Source organism: Orussus abietinus, unplaced genomic scaffold (assembly GCF_000612105.2).
Source record: "Orussus abietinus isolate OABI.00-Male unplaced genomic scaffold, Oabi_2.0 scaffold6, whole genome shotgun sequence".
Classification (NCBI taxonomy): domain Eukaryota; kingdom Metazoa; phylum Arthropoda; class Insecta; order Hymenoptera; family Orussidae; genus Orussus; species Orussus abietinus.
The window spans coordinates 1,807,070-1,822,658 of record NW_019396002.1 but is presented as its reverse complement, the minus strand read 5'-3'; the positions used below and the strand labels follow the sequence as shown (position 1 = coordinate 1,822,658).

Below are 15,589 nucleotides of genomic sequence, written 5' to 3'. Positions count from 1 at the left end.
ATACATATCTCCCTACCTAGGTTAAGTCTCGTTTATTATACACTGTTGTCTCGTATGGTCCTGTTAAATAAATAATATTGAAAGTAACGCGACCAGAACCTGAGTACTCCACAACCTCGACGTAGAAGTCGAATTCTGCACCATTGGCTTGAAAACGGATGGACTCATAGAAATGCCGATATTGTTTAATAATGAGACAATTAACGTATCTTCGTCGAATGCATTTTCTACAATCGGTAAGACCAATTAGCGGCATTGTTACTAAATGGGTCTGTCTTGTTCGCGGCCAGTTCACTCGATAATGGAATCATAGAGATAGTCACGTGTTTGGTCTTCCCCTTATTATTAATATCATAACCCGACCTCCCCCGAGTGGACAAAAATGGTGAAACATCTGGATTTGAAATTAGATAAGACTACATGGCCATCCATGTTCCGAAGAAAAGAAAAACCAATGTCTCACCGTTATGTTGTAATATAAAACTCAAGAAGATGCAAATTGTTCGTCTACGTTAACCCCGTGTCCTTAGTCTCTACATTTCATCCCAAACCCCTGTCCTTCGGACCTAGAGTCTCTCTAGTAAATGTACGTCCACGTTTCTGCACTTTAATCTGACACTATTATCCGATTCGATATATTATTATTCACACAAATCATATCACATATTCGCAACACCCCCTCCTAAAACGTTTGCAGAAACATGGCAGTCAAAGGTCGACTTTGATTCGGCAAAAAATTACTAGAGGCACTCGAAGTAAGTCACGTCCATAGCGGCGCCTGGTGATATACCATGAAACTAATCTACCATTGTCCGCAGGGGTACCAATCCACTGGCGCCAGACGCGGTGGACTTGACGCAGCTGACTTCTGTCGGCGAGTGGCTGGCATCGATCAAGATGTCGCGTTACGCTGAGAGTTTCGAGAGGGCGGGAGTGACGTCGCTGGAAATGGCAGCACGAGTCACGGTGCAAGAATTAACGGCCTTGGGAATAACCCTTGTGGGTCACCAGAAGAAAATCATGAACAGCGTGACGGCGCTGCGGGCGCAGATGTCAGCCACCTCGCAAGGCTTCCTCGTTTAGCTCCTCGCGTTTGCGTTCTCGAAGGACGAGCGAATCAAGGACAATTTAATTACGTAGAAGCTCCTGGGAACTGAACGCGATAGACGGGACGGGCAGTCCTCGATGAAGGACCCCCAGCGAGGGTGGCGGACGCCAACCAATGGCGGCACTCGGAGCCGCCGCGTTCTCGCGAAGGATCGGCCAGTCGGCGCCACGAATGGCCAGGGAAACTCGAGGCCGAGACTCGCACCTGGACGAGTCACCTGGGACCTTCCAATCGAGGCGATTCGCTTAAGTAGTTGCACATAAATGTCCCTACTGTGACATTCCACCGGAAGTAGAGCAAAGAGGAAAGGGGGCGGGAGTCCCCTTCCCGAAACTTTGTTCTCGTTCCGAAACGCGCCACGAGACGGCGCTAGCGTCGCGGAGCTGACAAGATCCAGATCTCACGAGAGCTGAACAGTCCGCAGACGAATATAGGCTCGGTGTATCTAGAAACGGAAAGGAACGGAAAGCGACTGGCTCCTTGTCGCGGTCGTTGAGATTTATGAAAGATTAGTCATTGGGCGACGAGGAGTTTAAGTTGCGTCTACACCAATCGGTGACGTCCACTCGGGGCGCCATCTTCCTTAGCGCCGACCAATCAGCGGCTTCGGTTGCGCAGCGGAATCCTAGCCCGATATCACTGCCGCTTACTTTATGGGAATTAATCGCGATGCGAAACCACCACGGAACGCGTCAACGAGCACGGCCTAAGAGACACTTCGAATTGTCCATCTTCTTCCGGCCTCGCGTCTTTTAATTCACGAACCGCGAGATACGCGTCACTAGAAACGACACTCGACGGTCCAAAAAGATGCGCTTTGCTCAACGAACACCGCTTTTACCGACCGAATAATAATTAACGGACAAGCAATTAGAGAGAACGACGAACTCAATTTGGAAAACTCGTCATTCGGAAATCGCGCGGCGGCACTTGTACATAGAGTCTATGCGTAACAAGACAGCGAATATTTTATAAGAATTAAAATCATGACGCTTAACCACCGCGCCTAGAGAAATGCAAGGCGGAACAGCGGGACGAAGGATCGCCGGTTTGCTTTCGCTAAATCTGGGGAATTATTTGACGGTGAAAATGCGTGAAGGGATAGGGGAAACGAGTCGAAATTTATTTTGCATTCGATATACGAAAGAGAACTTTAAAAGGGGAAAAAAGGGAGACAGAGACACGAGATTCTTGCCTTTTTCTGTTACCTATATAAAGTATATATATTATATACACGGTCTATATAGGTACCTGTCGGTTAATCGAAAAAGAAACAAATTTTAAACGTGCCAATGGGAGGGATGGGGAGAAAGAAAGCGAGAGAGAGGAAATGTGTGCGTGATTAGTGTGACTGTGGAAATAAGAGCGAGGAAGAGAGGTTATATCGACATGCAGACCCACGATGCGCTTCGTACTATGTACATGCTCTGGCCGATCGTCAGCATTAAAAAAATCTTTATATACATATATATATATATATATATATATATATATATTATACATATGAGGGGCAATTTCAGTTTCGAACGAGAGGAACGACCTAATGTAGGCAGGAGTCGGGTGTGCAAAAGGGCCGTGTACGAGCTCTCGTCCAGCCAATCAGAAGCGACGAATCGAAACACGGGTAAGCCACCTAATGGCTGCGTACCCGCCAAATTTAAAACGCGTCTCTCCGTCTCATGGAAACATATCAACAGATTTACGTATTCTGATGCGAGCATCGCGAGAGTGTCTTCGGGACGGGCCGAAAAGCAAATTCCGCGATTATCGAAAAGTCCCCTTAATCGATGTTTCCGAAAACGCGTTCCAAAACTGGGAAATTCTACGATGTTCCTAGGTGTACCGTAACATCCTTCAATGGGGTAAACAGAGACGGCCATAACGCGACACGAAGCGAAAAGGTATTTTCAAAAGTCGAAGAAAAGCGTTAAGAAGAAAAAAAATGTACACTACCTTCTGTAAAAGCAGTACAGAAATTGAACAAAGTTCGCTTTCGCAAACGCGCGTTGCGATTCTTTGGGCGGTCCGTAAGACCCACGAAACTCCGTCTAACAGGTAGAAATTGATAGGAATTTGCAAGGAAGATCGAAACTACGGCACAAAATCAAAGTTGATGAGAACGCATGCGTCTTGGTTGTCGGACGTCTCTCTTAGAATGCGATGAGAACCCAGCCCGAGTCATTGTTGGGAATTCCATGTGAAAGCAAAGCTAAGTCTGATTCTACTTTTAAATATAAGGGAGATTCTAAAGGCTTTAATTATCGCGATTACGGAAAAACGCATTCGCCGTTAAAGAGACTTATTTCCTTCTGTAACAACGCCTCGGTCACGCGGGATTCCCCCGGACCGGACCAGAATACGGCCAGATTTTACGCAAATTGATTTAATTACGCGCGGACTCGCTACGGGTAATAAATAGTATTAATGATCGAAACCCCAGGAAAACCTTCCGAACACTAAACTCACCATTGGATTCGCACGCATTATTTAAGGTGGTTTACACAAACGTGTTGGGATATGCCCCGAGTAATCGGACGTGTACGCCATCTTGAGAAATTCGTGCAAGGCAAACGCATGAGAAGTAACTGGACATATTCGGGAATCCCACTCTCGATCGTTGTAAAAGAAAAAAGTCGTTGTAATGTAACGTGGACCGTTGTTGCTGAAGCAATGAAATCGATCGCAATACTTGGAAGCTCTGTAAGGGCGAGAAATAGAAAAGTAACGCGACATCAGCAAACCCAGGGAAACTTGTCCAGAATGGCCAGAGCTACCGAAAGCAGTGGGTTGCGAAATCCGGGAATCCCATTCTTGGCCGTTGCAAAAGACTAGATCCGGCTAAATGCAATAAGAGGACCGGAAATACGAGATAGACGCTGCTCTCGGAACAGCGACGATTTAAGAAGCAATAAACAACATACACGCAAATGCAGATTTTTATATAGAGAATGTTAACGAATTTCAGAAGATATTAATTATCCATAGCGCTATCTTCCTAAATGTTCGTATTAAAGGTTAAAGTGGATGAGACAATGAGGGAGACGATTACATGAAGTCGAAGGGCAATACGTTGCGGCGGAGGACGAAAAAGACATGTTTATAAGGGAGAATATTGAAATTCATTTACGTCTAGGGGCAGAACGCGCGAATGTAGCTCGACATTTTGATTCCTGCTAGAAATTCCTAACGTTTCACTTATCCGATGTTGCGCAACGTCCAAATTGAATTTAAACGCAAAGTTGCACCGGACCGTTGCGATTAATGACGCCGATTCAAAATTATTATTTACATTTAACCCCGATACTTCTTGGGTACAAGAATATTCCATAACTTTTTGAAACTTTGGGAACCCCCGAAAGTGGAACTTAAATACGTTCCGAAATCAAAATGTCGGATTGCAATCAGCCCTACGTGTCATTTGGTTAACTCGTGTCTGCGTGAGCGTTTCCAATTACGTCCTGAAAGAGCGAAACAATCGAATGGGGCTACCCTAAACGAAAGCCAATCAAAAATTCCGAAATCCGAATGTGCGACGTTAAGTGGAGGCGGGTTCTTGCAAAAATCGACGGACAAAAAGCGCACGACGTTATAGGGGATTAAATCGCACGATGCCTCACAGTTTTTACTTAATTCCTTAACAATTAACGTCTCTGTACTACTATTTATTAAAGAAAGAACTTATTTATTGTTTAGAGATCTGACTAAATTAAAAGAACTTCTAATTATCATAGGTTATCTATTTACCGATAGCGCAGCGAGAGAGAGAGCGAGAGAAAGAGAGCGAGAGGAAGGTGGCGAGAAAAGGAAGGAGAAGCGTCGCTTCGTTATTTTGGAGTTTTTCCAAAAAACTCCGTCGTGTAAAAAATGGGGGGATAGGGAGGTCGAAATATGGCGAGCGAGGAAAATTCGTCGAGTCGATAAGCAGCTATATCATTAATTATTTAAGCGTTTATCAGGCGACGTACGTGCGCGTTGTTTTATTTTATACTTTGTACGATCCTCTTTTACAGCGAACTCTTTGCCAAAGTACCTGCTTTGAAGAGAAAGAAAACAAAAAAAGAGATTAGTACGAAATGTTTCACCGAAAATGGACAACAGGTACCGTCCCGCATTTTAAACGAATAAACGTTAGTTAACGCGCGTTCACACTCATTTACACAGATACAAACGTCTATCTGGCCAACTCAAGCCAAGCTGAGTTCTTCATTGGTTGTAAGTGAATCGCCTCCGTGTGTTTTCAATTTACTGTATAAAATCGAAGTAATAAACTGCAAGTGATGTAAGCAGAGAGGAACTGCCGACAAATTTTGGGATGTGTCTAAAACATTTTTCCTATGGTGTTATCAAGACGATGTTGAATGTACATAAGATATAATAAATAACACATATTATACGATGTATAGTAGCCGAGGCATTTTTTACTGCACTCACCGGATCCTTCTTTATTTTTCAGCTTGTTTCATCAGAGATTCTCTGGTTTCATTTACAATTCGTTACCAGAGATGAGTTGGGAGATTGCTCACGGGCAGGATCGTGCGATCGCATCCTGTGCTGCCCTCTGGTTTCGTACGTTAGCTTTCACCGTTTTTTGCCCCCAAGGGCGGAGCAACAAATTTCTGATAGGAGCTCGCACACTGGCGATGGCGGTACCATCTACCAGTCGCCATTGGCGGCTCACGTACTCGGATGGTAATACCATGCAGCAGTTGACGGTAGTGGCTTACCTACGCTTACCGACACTGCTCGCTTTTGATGGTAAGGGAAGAACACTCGTGACAATCCATTTGACTTTATCTACTTATCCACTACTATTAAGTATGTACATTGCTGCCTCGAAGTCGACGTGATGCGCAGCTTTGAGGCACGCGTCGGTGTCGCGTACGGAACTCTCGTGCAGCGAATCTGTGTGAGTGCGATAGCTCCAAGAACTCTACGTCCCAACCAGCCAAGCGCCAAGCTACGGGTCGAGACGTTGAGTATGTGTGCGTTCGGCGCCACACTCGACGAGTATGCGTGAGAGTCGAATACTGCGAAAAATCCTTCCGAGGCTTACCTAACTGCGGATATAAGCCGAGTCATTTCGTTCAAAAACGCTCTAGAAACGCTTGAAAACGCTCGATAACGCTAGTAGGGAAATGTAAAAATCATACGCGAAATGACTCGGCTTATATCCGCAGTTAGGTAAGCCTCGGAAGGATTTTTCGCAGTATTCGACTCTCACGCATACTCGTTGAGTGTGGCGCCGAACGCACACATACTCAACGTCTCGTCCCGTAGCTTGGCGCTTGGCTGGTTGGACGCGCGTAGTGTTCTTGGAGCTATCGCACTCACACAGATTCGCTGCACGAGAGTTCCGTACGCGACACCGACGCGTGCCCCAAAGCTGCGCATCACGTCGACTTCGAGGCAACAATGTACTTAATAGTAGTGGATAAGTAGATAAAGTCAAATGGATTGTCACGAGTGTTCTTCCCTTACCATCGAAAGCGAGCAGTGTCGGTAAGCGTAGGTAAGCCACCACCGTTAACTGCTGCATGGTATTACCATCACGAGTACATGAGCTGCCAATGGCGACTGGGTAGATGGTACCGCCATCGCGAGTGCGCGAGCTCCTATCAGAAATTGATTGCTCCTCCCTTGGGGGCAAAAAACGGTGAAAGCTAACATACGAAACCAGAGGGCAGCACAGGATGCGATCGCACGATCCTACCCGTGAGCAATCTCCCAACTCATCTCTGTCGTTACGCGGTTTGAACGAAGAAAAATATAAATTTTGTAGTTGGTAAAACAGACAGGGAATTGTGGCGACCTCTTATGACGAGCATCCGAACTGCATCGAAATTAGTTTGGTCAATACTGGTCAATAAAGCAGAAAACATGTTGCAGCGGCTCCTTGTAGTAGAAATTTGATGTTCTTTGAAATCCGATTACTGATAAAGCACGTCGAAATACTAGGATTAGGAAAAGTTAAAATAGAAAATCTTTACAACCAATTATAGAACACTCAAAGAGCAGAACCTTCTACAATAATCACTTGGGGATAAATAAAGTAATTGAAAGATAATTAAATTCTTACAACAAAATAGATATAGATATTGAGATTCCAATTTCAAATTTTCGCGCCTTAGAAGCAACGTGTGCGCGAGATCGTTCTGTCGGCGGCCATTGCTTCCTTTTCCGTTCGGCGCTGTCGAAACATTGTGAGTATTTCACATGATTTCAGCAATCCGTTCTTAATTTCTTAATCATTGTAAGAATGTTTAAACCTGTATGCCTTCGATGAGTACTATTGTTTTTTAAGACGACGTAACGGTATATTTCTCTCAAAAAAGATTTAATATTGCAGCAGCAAGATGGTACAGCGCCTAACCTATCGACGACGTCTGTCGTACAACACCAAAAGCAACAGGAGACGAGTGTAAGTTGAAAAATGATAAATATTTATTACTTTTCATGTTATTTCAAATCTACTTTTGTCATTCGTGAAATAACTCGTATGTTGACACTAGAGTAGGATTTTTTTTAGATGTTTAGGTTATGTTTTGAGATTGAAACTTTCACCAAGTCAATAGATAACAGTGTTGTTACTTCTGAATATTGTACATAGCTAATTTCATAACTACGTTTTACACTTGTACAGCAGATACCATTCATCTCATTTTAAACATTTAATTTACTATCTTGATGGTGAATGGATGACATAGATGGTAGTTCTTGACGGTATGATTTATTTAAACAGAGTTCGTACTCCTGGAGGCAAATTAGTGTATCAGTACCTAAAAAAGCCGAAGAAGATCCCCAGGTGTGGACAGTGCAAAGATAAACTCAGAGGTATCCAACCTGCGAGGCCAATGGAACGTTCTCGTATGTGTAGGCGGAAGAAGACAGTCAAGAGAGTGTACGGAGGTGTTCTTTGCCACAAATGCGTTAAAGAGAGGTATGTATATATATGTTGCGTGAAACGCATTTTAGAACATTTTTAAAAAGAATTAAAACAGATTGTTAATAAAATGTGTAAATAAATCTTTCAGGATTGTCCGAGCATTCCTCATTGAAGAACAGAAAATTGTGGTCAAATTAATTAAGACACAGCAAGCATCGGCAAAGACAAAGAAGACCGAAAAATAATTTCTTGAAATACATTAATTGATAAATAAAATATTTAAAAAATTTCAAGCAGGTTTATATTTTTGTTTAGCGTGTTGAGTATACTGGATTTGATTAGTCATATTTCCTGTCTTTTTGGTTTAATATTCATTATTCCTGTAAACATCCTACATTCCTTAACCCGGAACTAGTTGGTTCCGTATTCATGAGTTGATTTACTTTTCTGCATTATTCGTATCTGTAGTGGGAAAAGATCGTAGGGAGAGTATTGTGTTCCTTTTATGGACAACAAGTGTACGGCCTGTTTCCAATTGGATAATGCAGCTGGTGCGCAGAACAAGGTCCTTATTTGTTAAGATGGCATACCGTACGTAGCTCTGTACATATATGTAGTTACTCGTTATATTTAAACCACAATTGTAGTAAACCGTAACAACAGAAATGGGCATTATTATATTTTGTGCCATGTAAGCATGTGAATATTATTTTCTCATCTTAATCAGTTAATGAAACGACTTAATTCTTGATCAAATCATTCAATTTTTTTAATGTTTATTCTCTGCAAAAAATTGGTGTGTAGTTATCAATTGGGATAATTTTAGTTATCCAAGTTCTCGCGTGTACCAGTAGATGGCGGGCCTATAACCTTGACAGAATTACTGTGGAACCTCAAGTATTTCAAACGCATTATTTAATACTATTACAACTCTTGTTGCTTATTACCAACAATACCATTTAGAAGCTAAAATTAAATTTACATATTTTATGTTAATTATTTTATATTCACAGTATTACAATTACTTATAAACCCACCAACAGAAGGCAGCGCGCTGTGAGTATAACAGTTTATTCATAATCGTAATGTTACTACTTGCAAATTGCGGAACAGATATCGTGTGTCGAAATCATGAATGCTGAGGCATGAAGCTGGATCTCGGACGATTAAAAAGATTCGCACACCTTTGCGATTCTGCCGACACTTGCAGGCTCTAATGGACGAGCTAAAACGAGCAACGCAATGGCGATCGGTGAGGCGAAAACCTGTATAACCAAAAAATCGTCTCCACGGAGCCGAGAGTACGGATTTCACGGCTCGGACCACGTCTCGTCGTCTTGTTTTCACATACATATACGCGCTTCTATACGTACACGTACCCTTTTTGCTTTTCTAAATCTCTTTTTCGTTTTTATTCCAGCCGTTTTTTCGCCGGTCCTTTCGCGGCCACAATCGGCGTCTCGATCTCCGTGCACGAGATCCAGAGTAGATCCTCTTCTTCGCCTTTATACCCCGGCCACGTCCGAGGCATTCCCACCCCATAAAAATGCCAAGTTTTGTTGCATCTTTCCCCCGTTCCCGCGTTTTGAATTTCCTTCTTGCTCCCTTTGGTCCGACATTTCTTTTCTTTCCCCGAGATTTTCAAACGCTCTTCGGCATTTGTGTTACCTGTAATGGCTGCGGTTACTTCTGACCGAGCCAAGGAATTCCTTTGCGGTTGTTCCGCTTCGCTTGGATTCGCTTAAAATTAAAATAAGTACAGATAAACGTAAAATACGGAACCGCCATTTTCGTACCCGGCGAATGCGACGCGACCGAGCAATTTATTAAAAAATATTCATCCCAAGGGAAAGCTCTCCGATTTTATTTCCCAGCTTTACCGAACCATCGCGACGGGCTTCGTCAAAGCGAAATAACGATGACGAAGATCGGTGTTCCATCCAGTATTGTTAAATTGAACGCATCCTGCACGCCGTTAAGTACATCCCTCCGGTTAGTCGAGGAACTAACGGCCACCCTTCCTCGGTGGAGCCTCGAAATAAATGAAGAAAAAGCGAGAATAAACCAAGGTAAAGGCGAAAACAAGCCGAAGGGACATAAAGACACGTATTTGGATGTTTTCGCGTGGTTCGTTCCGATTAAATCGGGAGTTCCCGAGTCGGTAGCAATTGTCTGGTGTCGCGTTTAATTGACGGGTATAAAATGTAGTAAGAGCGTGCAATCCCGGGTAATTTGCCGCGCGGCCAGAGCGACCGAGAGAGAGAGAATGATAGCCGGCATGATTCCTATAATTTCGAGAGGCTCGTGTTTGACAAAATAACAAGTGGGTGGGTGTCGGTTTTCACACCCGCGGCCCGGCGGGGCTTCTCCGGGGAATGTAAAAAAGGGCAGAACACGAAACCGGTCCCGATGGATCTTTGTTATACGGGCCCGGCCGAGCCGAGTTGAGACTCTGAATACGACCCCGGCCAGGGCCGTACCCAAGGGGCCCGGAAGAGCCCCAACATTTCCTACGAATTTACTCCGGCCATCCAAAAAAATCCTCGACCAGAATGTTTCCATTAAGTGTGAAGAACAGCCTGAAGAGCCGATCGCCAAAGAGGCACTCGTTTATACCTCATTTTTCCTCCATATACCTATATACCCTTGATTTCATTCTAACACTAGGTATCAACATTTGTTCTAGTACGTGCGAGACCTGAGATTTTCGCTGGAACCATCAACGCCATTTCTACGTGAAAATCCGGAGATATGTATTGAATATTTTGATCAAGACAGTGAGAAAAGAAAAGAGATCGAAGAAATATCAAAATCCTGAGATTGTACATCATGTGGAATTGTGGTTAGTCTCTTAATGTACACGTTTACACATTTTAGAGAGCATCCATATTAATTTTCAAGATCTATTGAATAGATACTATTTTTTGTAATCACATGTTGTACTCATTTCCCCGGGTTTTACTCCGAGTGGTTTCTGATTTTAATATACATTTCTATTACAAAGTGTTGTAATTATTAAGTCACCTTACACGACCATTCTTTTCGAATCGAAACTTTTCGAAATTCAACGGGTACTTCTATCGATGATTTAGCATTATTAACAATATCTTCCCGGTGGCGAAAGCCTCCTCTTGAATATTATTAGAGCCGCCCATTTCGCGCTTACCACTCGGCCGCCCTCGGGGGGCAAAAGGTCGAAGGAGTCGTCGTTTTGCTCTCAAGCCGGGCGACAGGGGGTGACGTAAAAAATCGCAAAGGTTAAGACTGCAGCTGGAAATGTGATATTCCAATTTGTAGGGGACTATTAAGGCGCGGCTAACGAATCGAGTCCTTTCTCGCGAGCGGTGCTTTGACCGTGCGGCACTGGCCCCAATTCACACCTGAGTTTCAGCGATAAAGGCGCTTCTAAAGATACGCTTATCCGGTTGGGTCTTGTGTCGCTTTAGCGGTCGTTGTCACTACAGGGAGTAGTCTCTTACGCAATCGTCGCTAAGATCCATTTGTCTTGTCTCGCGAAACGATGAAGTCCGGACATATTTCGAGGAGCAACTTCCCCGCGACTCGCTCTGGAAGAGTCACCTGTACTTCGCTGGGTATCTTAATAAATTTTTATTTTCTCTATACCATGTTTCAGGAGCACCGATAAGGGTACATCTCCATTGATTCGGTGGACCTCAACGAGGTGTCATGGCCGTCCGTTTAAGATGATCTCATTGGTCAACGTACCGCGACGTCGTGTCACGGCCAAGTGTTAATTCCGTTGTAGTCATCCTTGATTGATTGCCAGAGACCGCTTTTAACGAAGACGTGCAAAAAGGGTAATGCATATATTTTTTACTTAACCGAGAGTGATTCTTGGAACTCACGGTATATCATAATACGTCTTCCTTGAATGGCGCAATATATGGCCCAATTATATTAGGGGCTCGAAACCTTGCGGTATTATGGACGCAAGATCGACCACGAGGATGGTGAATCGACCAACGGCTCCACAACGAGGCTAGGGTCCACTAAATAGACGCAATTACGATCGATTATCCAATAGAGACAACCGACTAATCTCGGCTGGGAAGAGCTCTTTAGGAGCCTTGCGTCGAACCGCCTCTCGATGCGAAGAAAGGGCCCCGGAGAACGAGACTACTCTGCTCTTCCATTCTCCTATATTCAACCCGTGACATCAAATGTAATCAACGGAGGGGCGAGAACATAAATTAAGAAGTTAAGCTCTATTTATTAAAGTGCGTGAATCCATGGATTTATAAAAGCGCGGCTGTCGGTCTTTCCGTTACTCGTAGTTTCTCGACAGTTGCCAAAATCTGACATGAGACGTTCGATGCGTGTACAACATTTACTATTGCGATATATTGCACACCGTGTATGTACACGCTTCTCCCCAGTATGCCTTATTTTAGTCTCCTAGCAAAGGATAGGAGACTGTCAAAAACCGTCAGTCAATTGACAGCTGTTTTTCCCGCCGCTCCGGACGTGTTCTTGCAATATCACTTATCATTTCCGAGAATCTTGGCTATATCTTACAACATATTAAAATATATATATAGCACATACATGTGATGGTGATAGCGAACGTGTTAACTGAGAGATCGCTTTAGGCCGATTGCGCCGACGTTTAAGTTAAAATTCTTAATCAAGGATTACTTAACACGAGACTGGAATTAATCACCCGATTTAAGGTGGTTACCTATCAACGAATTTTAATTTTCTATTGGCCTAACTTTTGATGGTGCCACGTGAAAATTTCACTAATCTATAGTGAGATGACTAATCATGGTTAAGAAATTTCACGCTTATCATGTTCGCTCGGAAACCGGTGAAAACGATTTCCTTCTTTGTGAACTGATTGCCTTTGATTCAATACGATAAACGACAAAGCGATTCGGCATCAAGTGACGTTCGGCCTTGTTGACAGTCTCAGTGATTTCCAACAGTTTCCAGTGATTCCTTTTTGGGATTTCTAGTTGATTTCTACGTGATATAGGGCATTAAAATCCAGGATTTCCTAAGCGAATACCCTTGTTACGGTTAGCGCAACCGATTCAGAGATGCATAAAGCCGAAACGCGCCCTCCACCCTCGGGCCCAGATAGGTTCTTTCCGTTTGGTTGTTGACTGTTTCGGCAATTTCGAACGATTTCCAGTGATTCCTTTTTGGGACTTCCAATTGATTTCCACGTGAAGCAGGACATTAAAATCCAGGATTTCCTGAGCAAATACCCTTGTTACGGTTAGTGCAACCGATTCAGAGATGTATAGAGCCGAAACGCGCCCTCCATCCTCGGGCCGGGAAAGGTTCTTTCCATTGGGCCGGCCCTGGTCCATCTCGCGGCTGAATAGGCAAGTTCCAAGATGGAGGGAGGCTGGCCGGGCCAATGGGGGGAGAGGCTGCGCCGCGTCAGGCCCCAGACACGGATTTCGCTCCTTTGTGACCGGTATCCGTCGCCGGATGAAATATGCTCCGGGAGTTCTTCTGAAGCTCGGCGGTGAATAGAGATCAGGCCCTCTCGAGGGGAACGGGCCCCTCTTCGGGCGGCATTGTCGGGCCGTTGGGCAGGATCGGCCCGGGATCCGGGGCCGGGATTCGATCGCGTAACGAGCCAACTTCGCAGAAGTCACGGTCCATCTTGTTCGACTTTAATTCCGCGCGGGCCCACTCGGCCAAGTTGGGGCCCGGAGGTGGCGCCCCCTCGGAACTTCTGACCTCGCGTTCGGGCCCCATAGGTGGTCCACTCGCGCCAATTACCGGCACGGCGTCGGGAAAAATAGAGAAGAGGGCCCCTACATGACGTCAGGTTTGGCGCCGGGCCCTGGCTATAGTTTCTTTACGGGACCGGGACCACAAACCGGCTACGAAACTGCCTCTTTTCGGCGCTGCCCGGGAAAGTGGGACCCACTCGACGGCCCTCTTGGCGCCGGGCTCTGCCTACACTTTATGTGTTTATACCCCAACTAATATACTTCGTTAACCACTCTTTTTGTATTTGCCGAGGCATTAATTTACGCGGTGCATCGCACTTAACGCAGGGCTCGTTAAGCCGGATAGACTTACTGAGACGGTTAGGCGTGTTTGGGGAACTCCGTGGGGCTTGGAACCACCGTCCAACGGGGCGTTTCAAAAGACGGAGGACGGTCAGGTGTAGGTCAGCGCGTTCCAGGTAGGCTTGACCATTCCGGCATGCTGTACAAACGCCTGGAATGAATACGCTATAAGTCTGTGCTCTATACTTAAGGCGAGGGTACCGAGCCTCGGCACGGTTCTCGGTACGCGGAAAGGGGAGTGGGCTTCCTTGAGGGACAACCGGCAAAAAATAGCGCTAAATCCTTCTCCATTCATAACGCCGCCTGCAGAAGTAGGTACGCAACTTCCGGTTCGTTTGCGACCATTCTTCCGGCAGGGGCTACTCTCGAATACGCGGAGAATATCTCAGGTTTTCCGAAAATTAAAATACCACCTTAGTTGAGCCGTATCCAGTGATGGGATATGTCCTCTTCGCGAGGGGGCAGAAAACAAAATGGCGCTCTCGAAGAGAAAATACCACTGGGATTAATTTTTGTTAGGAATTAAACTCGTCCACGCCGAGTAGGAAAAAGCCGAAGCAGGCTCCTCGTCCTGGACGATTTATCTCGTGTCGATCTTTGAACGTTAGAGATACGTGCTGTTTAGCCAGTTATACCAACTAGCGGAAGTTGCACCGAGCCCAGAAGATCGTGCGAGCTCGTTCGCGGTGATCGTCACAGGGTCGTTAATTTTCTCCTGTTTTGGAGACACGTATATTCCCACGGTTCTCGCGGTGCAGCAGCTTCCCAGATAGATGGACATGATCATCGTCGTTTGCGTTTGATTCACGCAGATTGGCACCGTATCTTCTGGAACTGTGCAAGGAAGATGTGTGGTCTCATAGGATAGTTAAATTTAAGCTATAGGATTAGATTTTCAAGTAAAATTGTTCGAAATTTAGAAATCGCCCAATTTGGTGCCTTGCGACTGTCAAGTAATTGTTGCGAGAACTCGTTTAAAATGGCCCAATTTGCGATAAATCGCGTAATTCGAGCGTTCCGTCTATCTGGAAGTATCATTGTTGATGTTTCTTGGCGTAACTCGCGCAGTGTTTTTTTAGCAATCCATAACGCCTAGAAAATGCGATAGTAAACGCGCTTTGGAGACCTGTGTACGATGCAGGTATCTAATTACAAGGAGCCCCCGAACACGTTGCGCGCACCTTGGAGTTGATTCTCTCATGCCGGGCGACAGCGACCGATAAGGTTTCGCCTTGCTCGGCGCTGATAAGGCGGCGGTCCCAGCTCTCTCGCGTGGCTCCTTTTATTTCTCCCGCGGATCGTTCACGCCTTATCGAAGCAATTAGCCCGTTCGTTTTATTCTCCGGAGGCCCCATAAAGGGGCTCGGGTCATCGAATACGACGACCGGTTTTTGCTCTCGCCGATTCCCGGAGCCACCGTTGGCTTCCGGTCGTCGTTCCTAGATCCGCGCATGCGCCGATATCGTCAACCGATCTTTCGATCGGACCGCCACCGACTGCAACTTCGACCCACATACCCGAATTGCCAGAACCAACGTACGATAG

At 45.1% G+C, this 15,589-nt stretch overlaps 2 protein-coding genes across 3 annotated transcripts in view; both read left to right on the top strand.

Annotated features, from left to right (window-relative positions):
- The window catches only part of LOC105704444 (ephrin type-B receptor 1-B), a 49,868-nt gene extending 44,355 nt beyond the window's left edge, over window positions 1–5,513 (top strand). Inside the window, exon 15 of the mRNA XM_012433659.2 lies at window positions 819–5,513. Within this exon, the coding sequence (XP_012289082.1) occupies window positions 819–1,083 (265 nt within the window). The 3' untranslated portion in view covers window positions 1,084–5,513. The remainder of the gene's footprint in view (window positions 1–818) is intronic.
- A 1,085-nt stretch (window positions 5,514–6,598) lies between these two features.
- Window positions 6,599–8,284, top strand: LOC105704454 (60S ribosomal protein L34). Of its 2 annotated transcripts, none has more exons than XM_012433672.2 (4): window positions 6,599–6,617; window positions 7,455–7,526; window positions 7,848–8,045; window positions 8,140–8,284. In XM_012433672.2, the coding sequence occupies exons 2-4, from the start codon at window positions 7,462–7,464 to the stop codon at window positions 8,234–8,236; spliced, it is 360 nt and encodes a 119-aa protein (XP_012289095.1). In that variant the 5' UTR covers window positions 6,599–6,617; window positions 7,455–7,461; the 3' UTR covers window positions 8,237–8,284. The 2 variants fall into 2 exon arrangements, with proteins under 2 accessions (XP_012289095.1, XP_012289094.1); XM_012433671.2 differs by lacking the exon at window positions 6,599–6,617 and adding an exon at window positions 7,237–7,308.
- The last annotated feature ends 7,305 nt before the right edge of the window (window positions 8,285–15,589 follow it).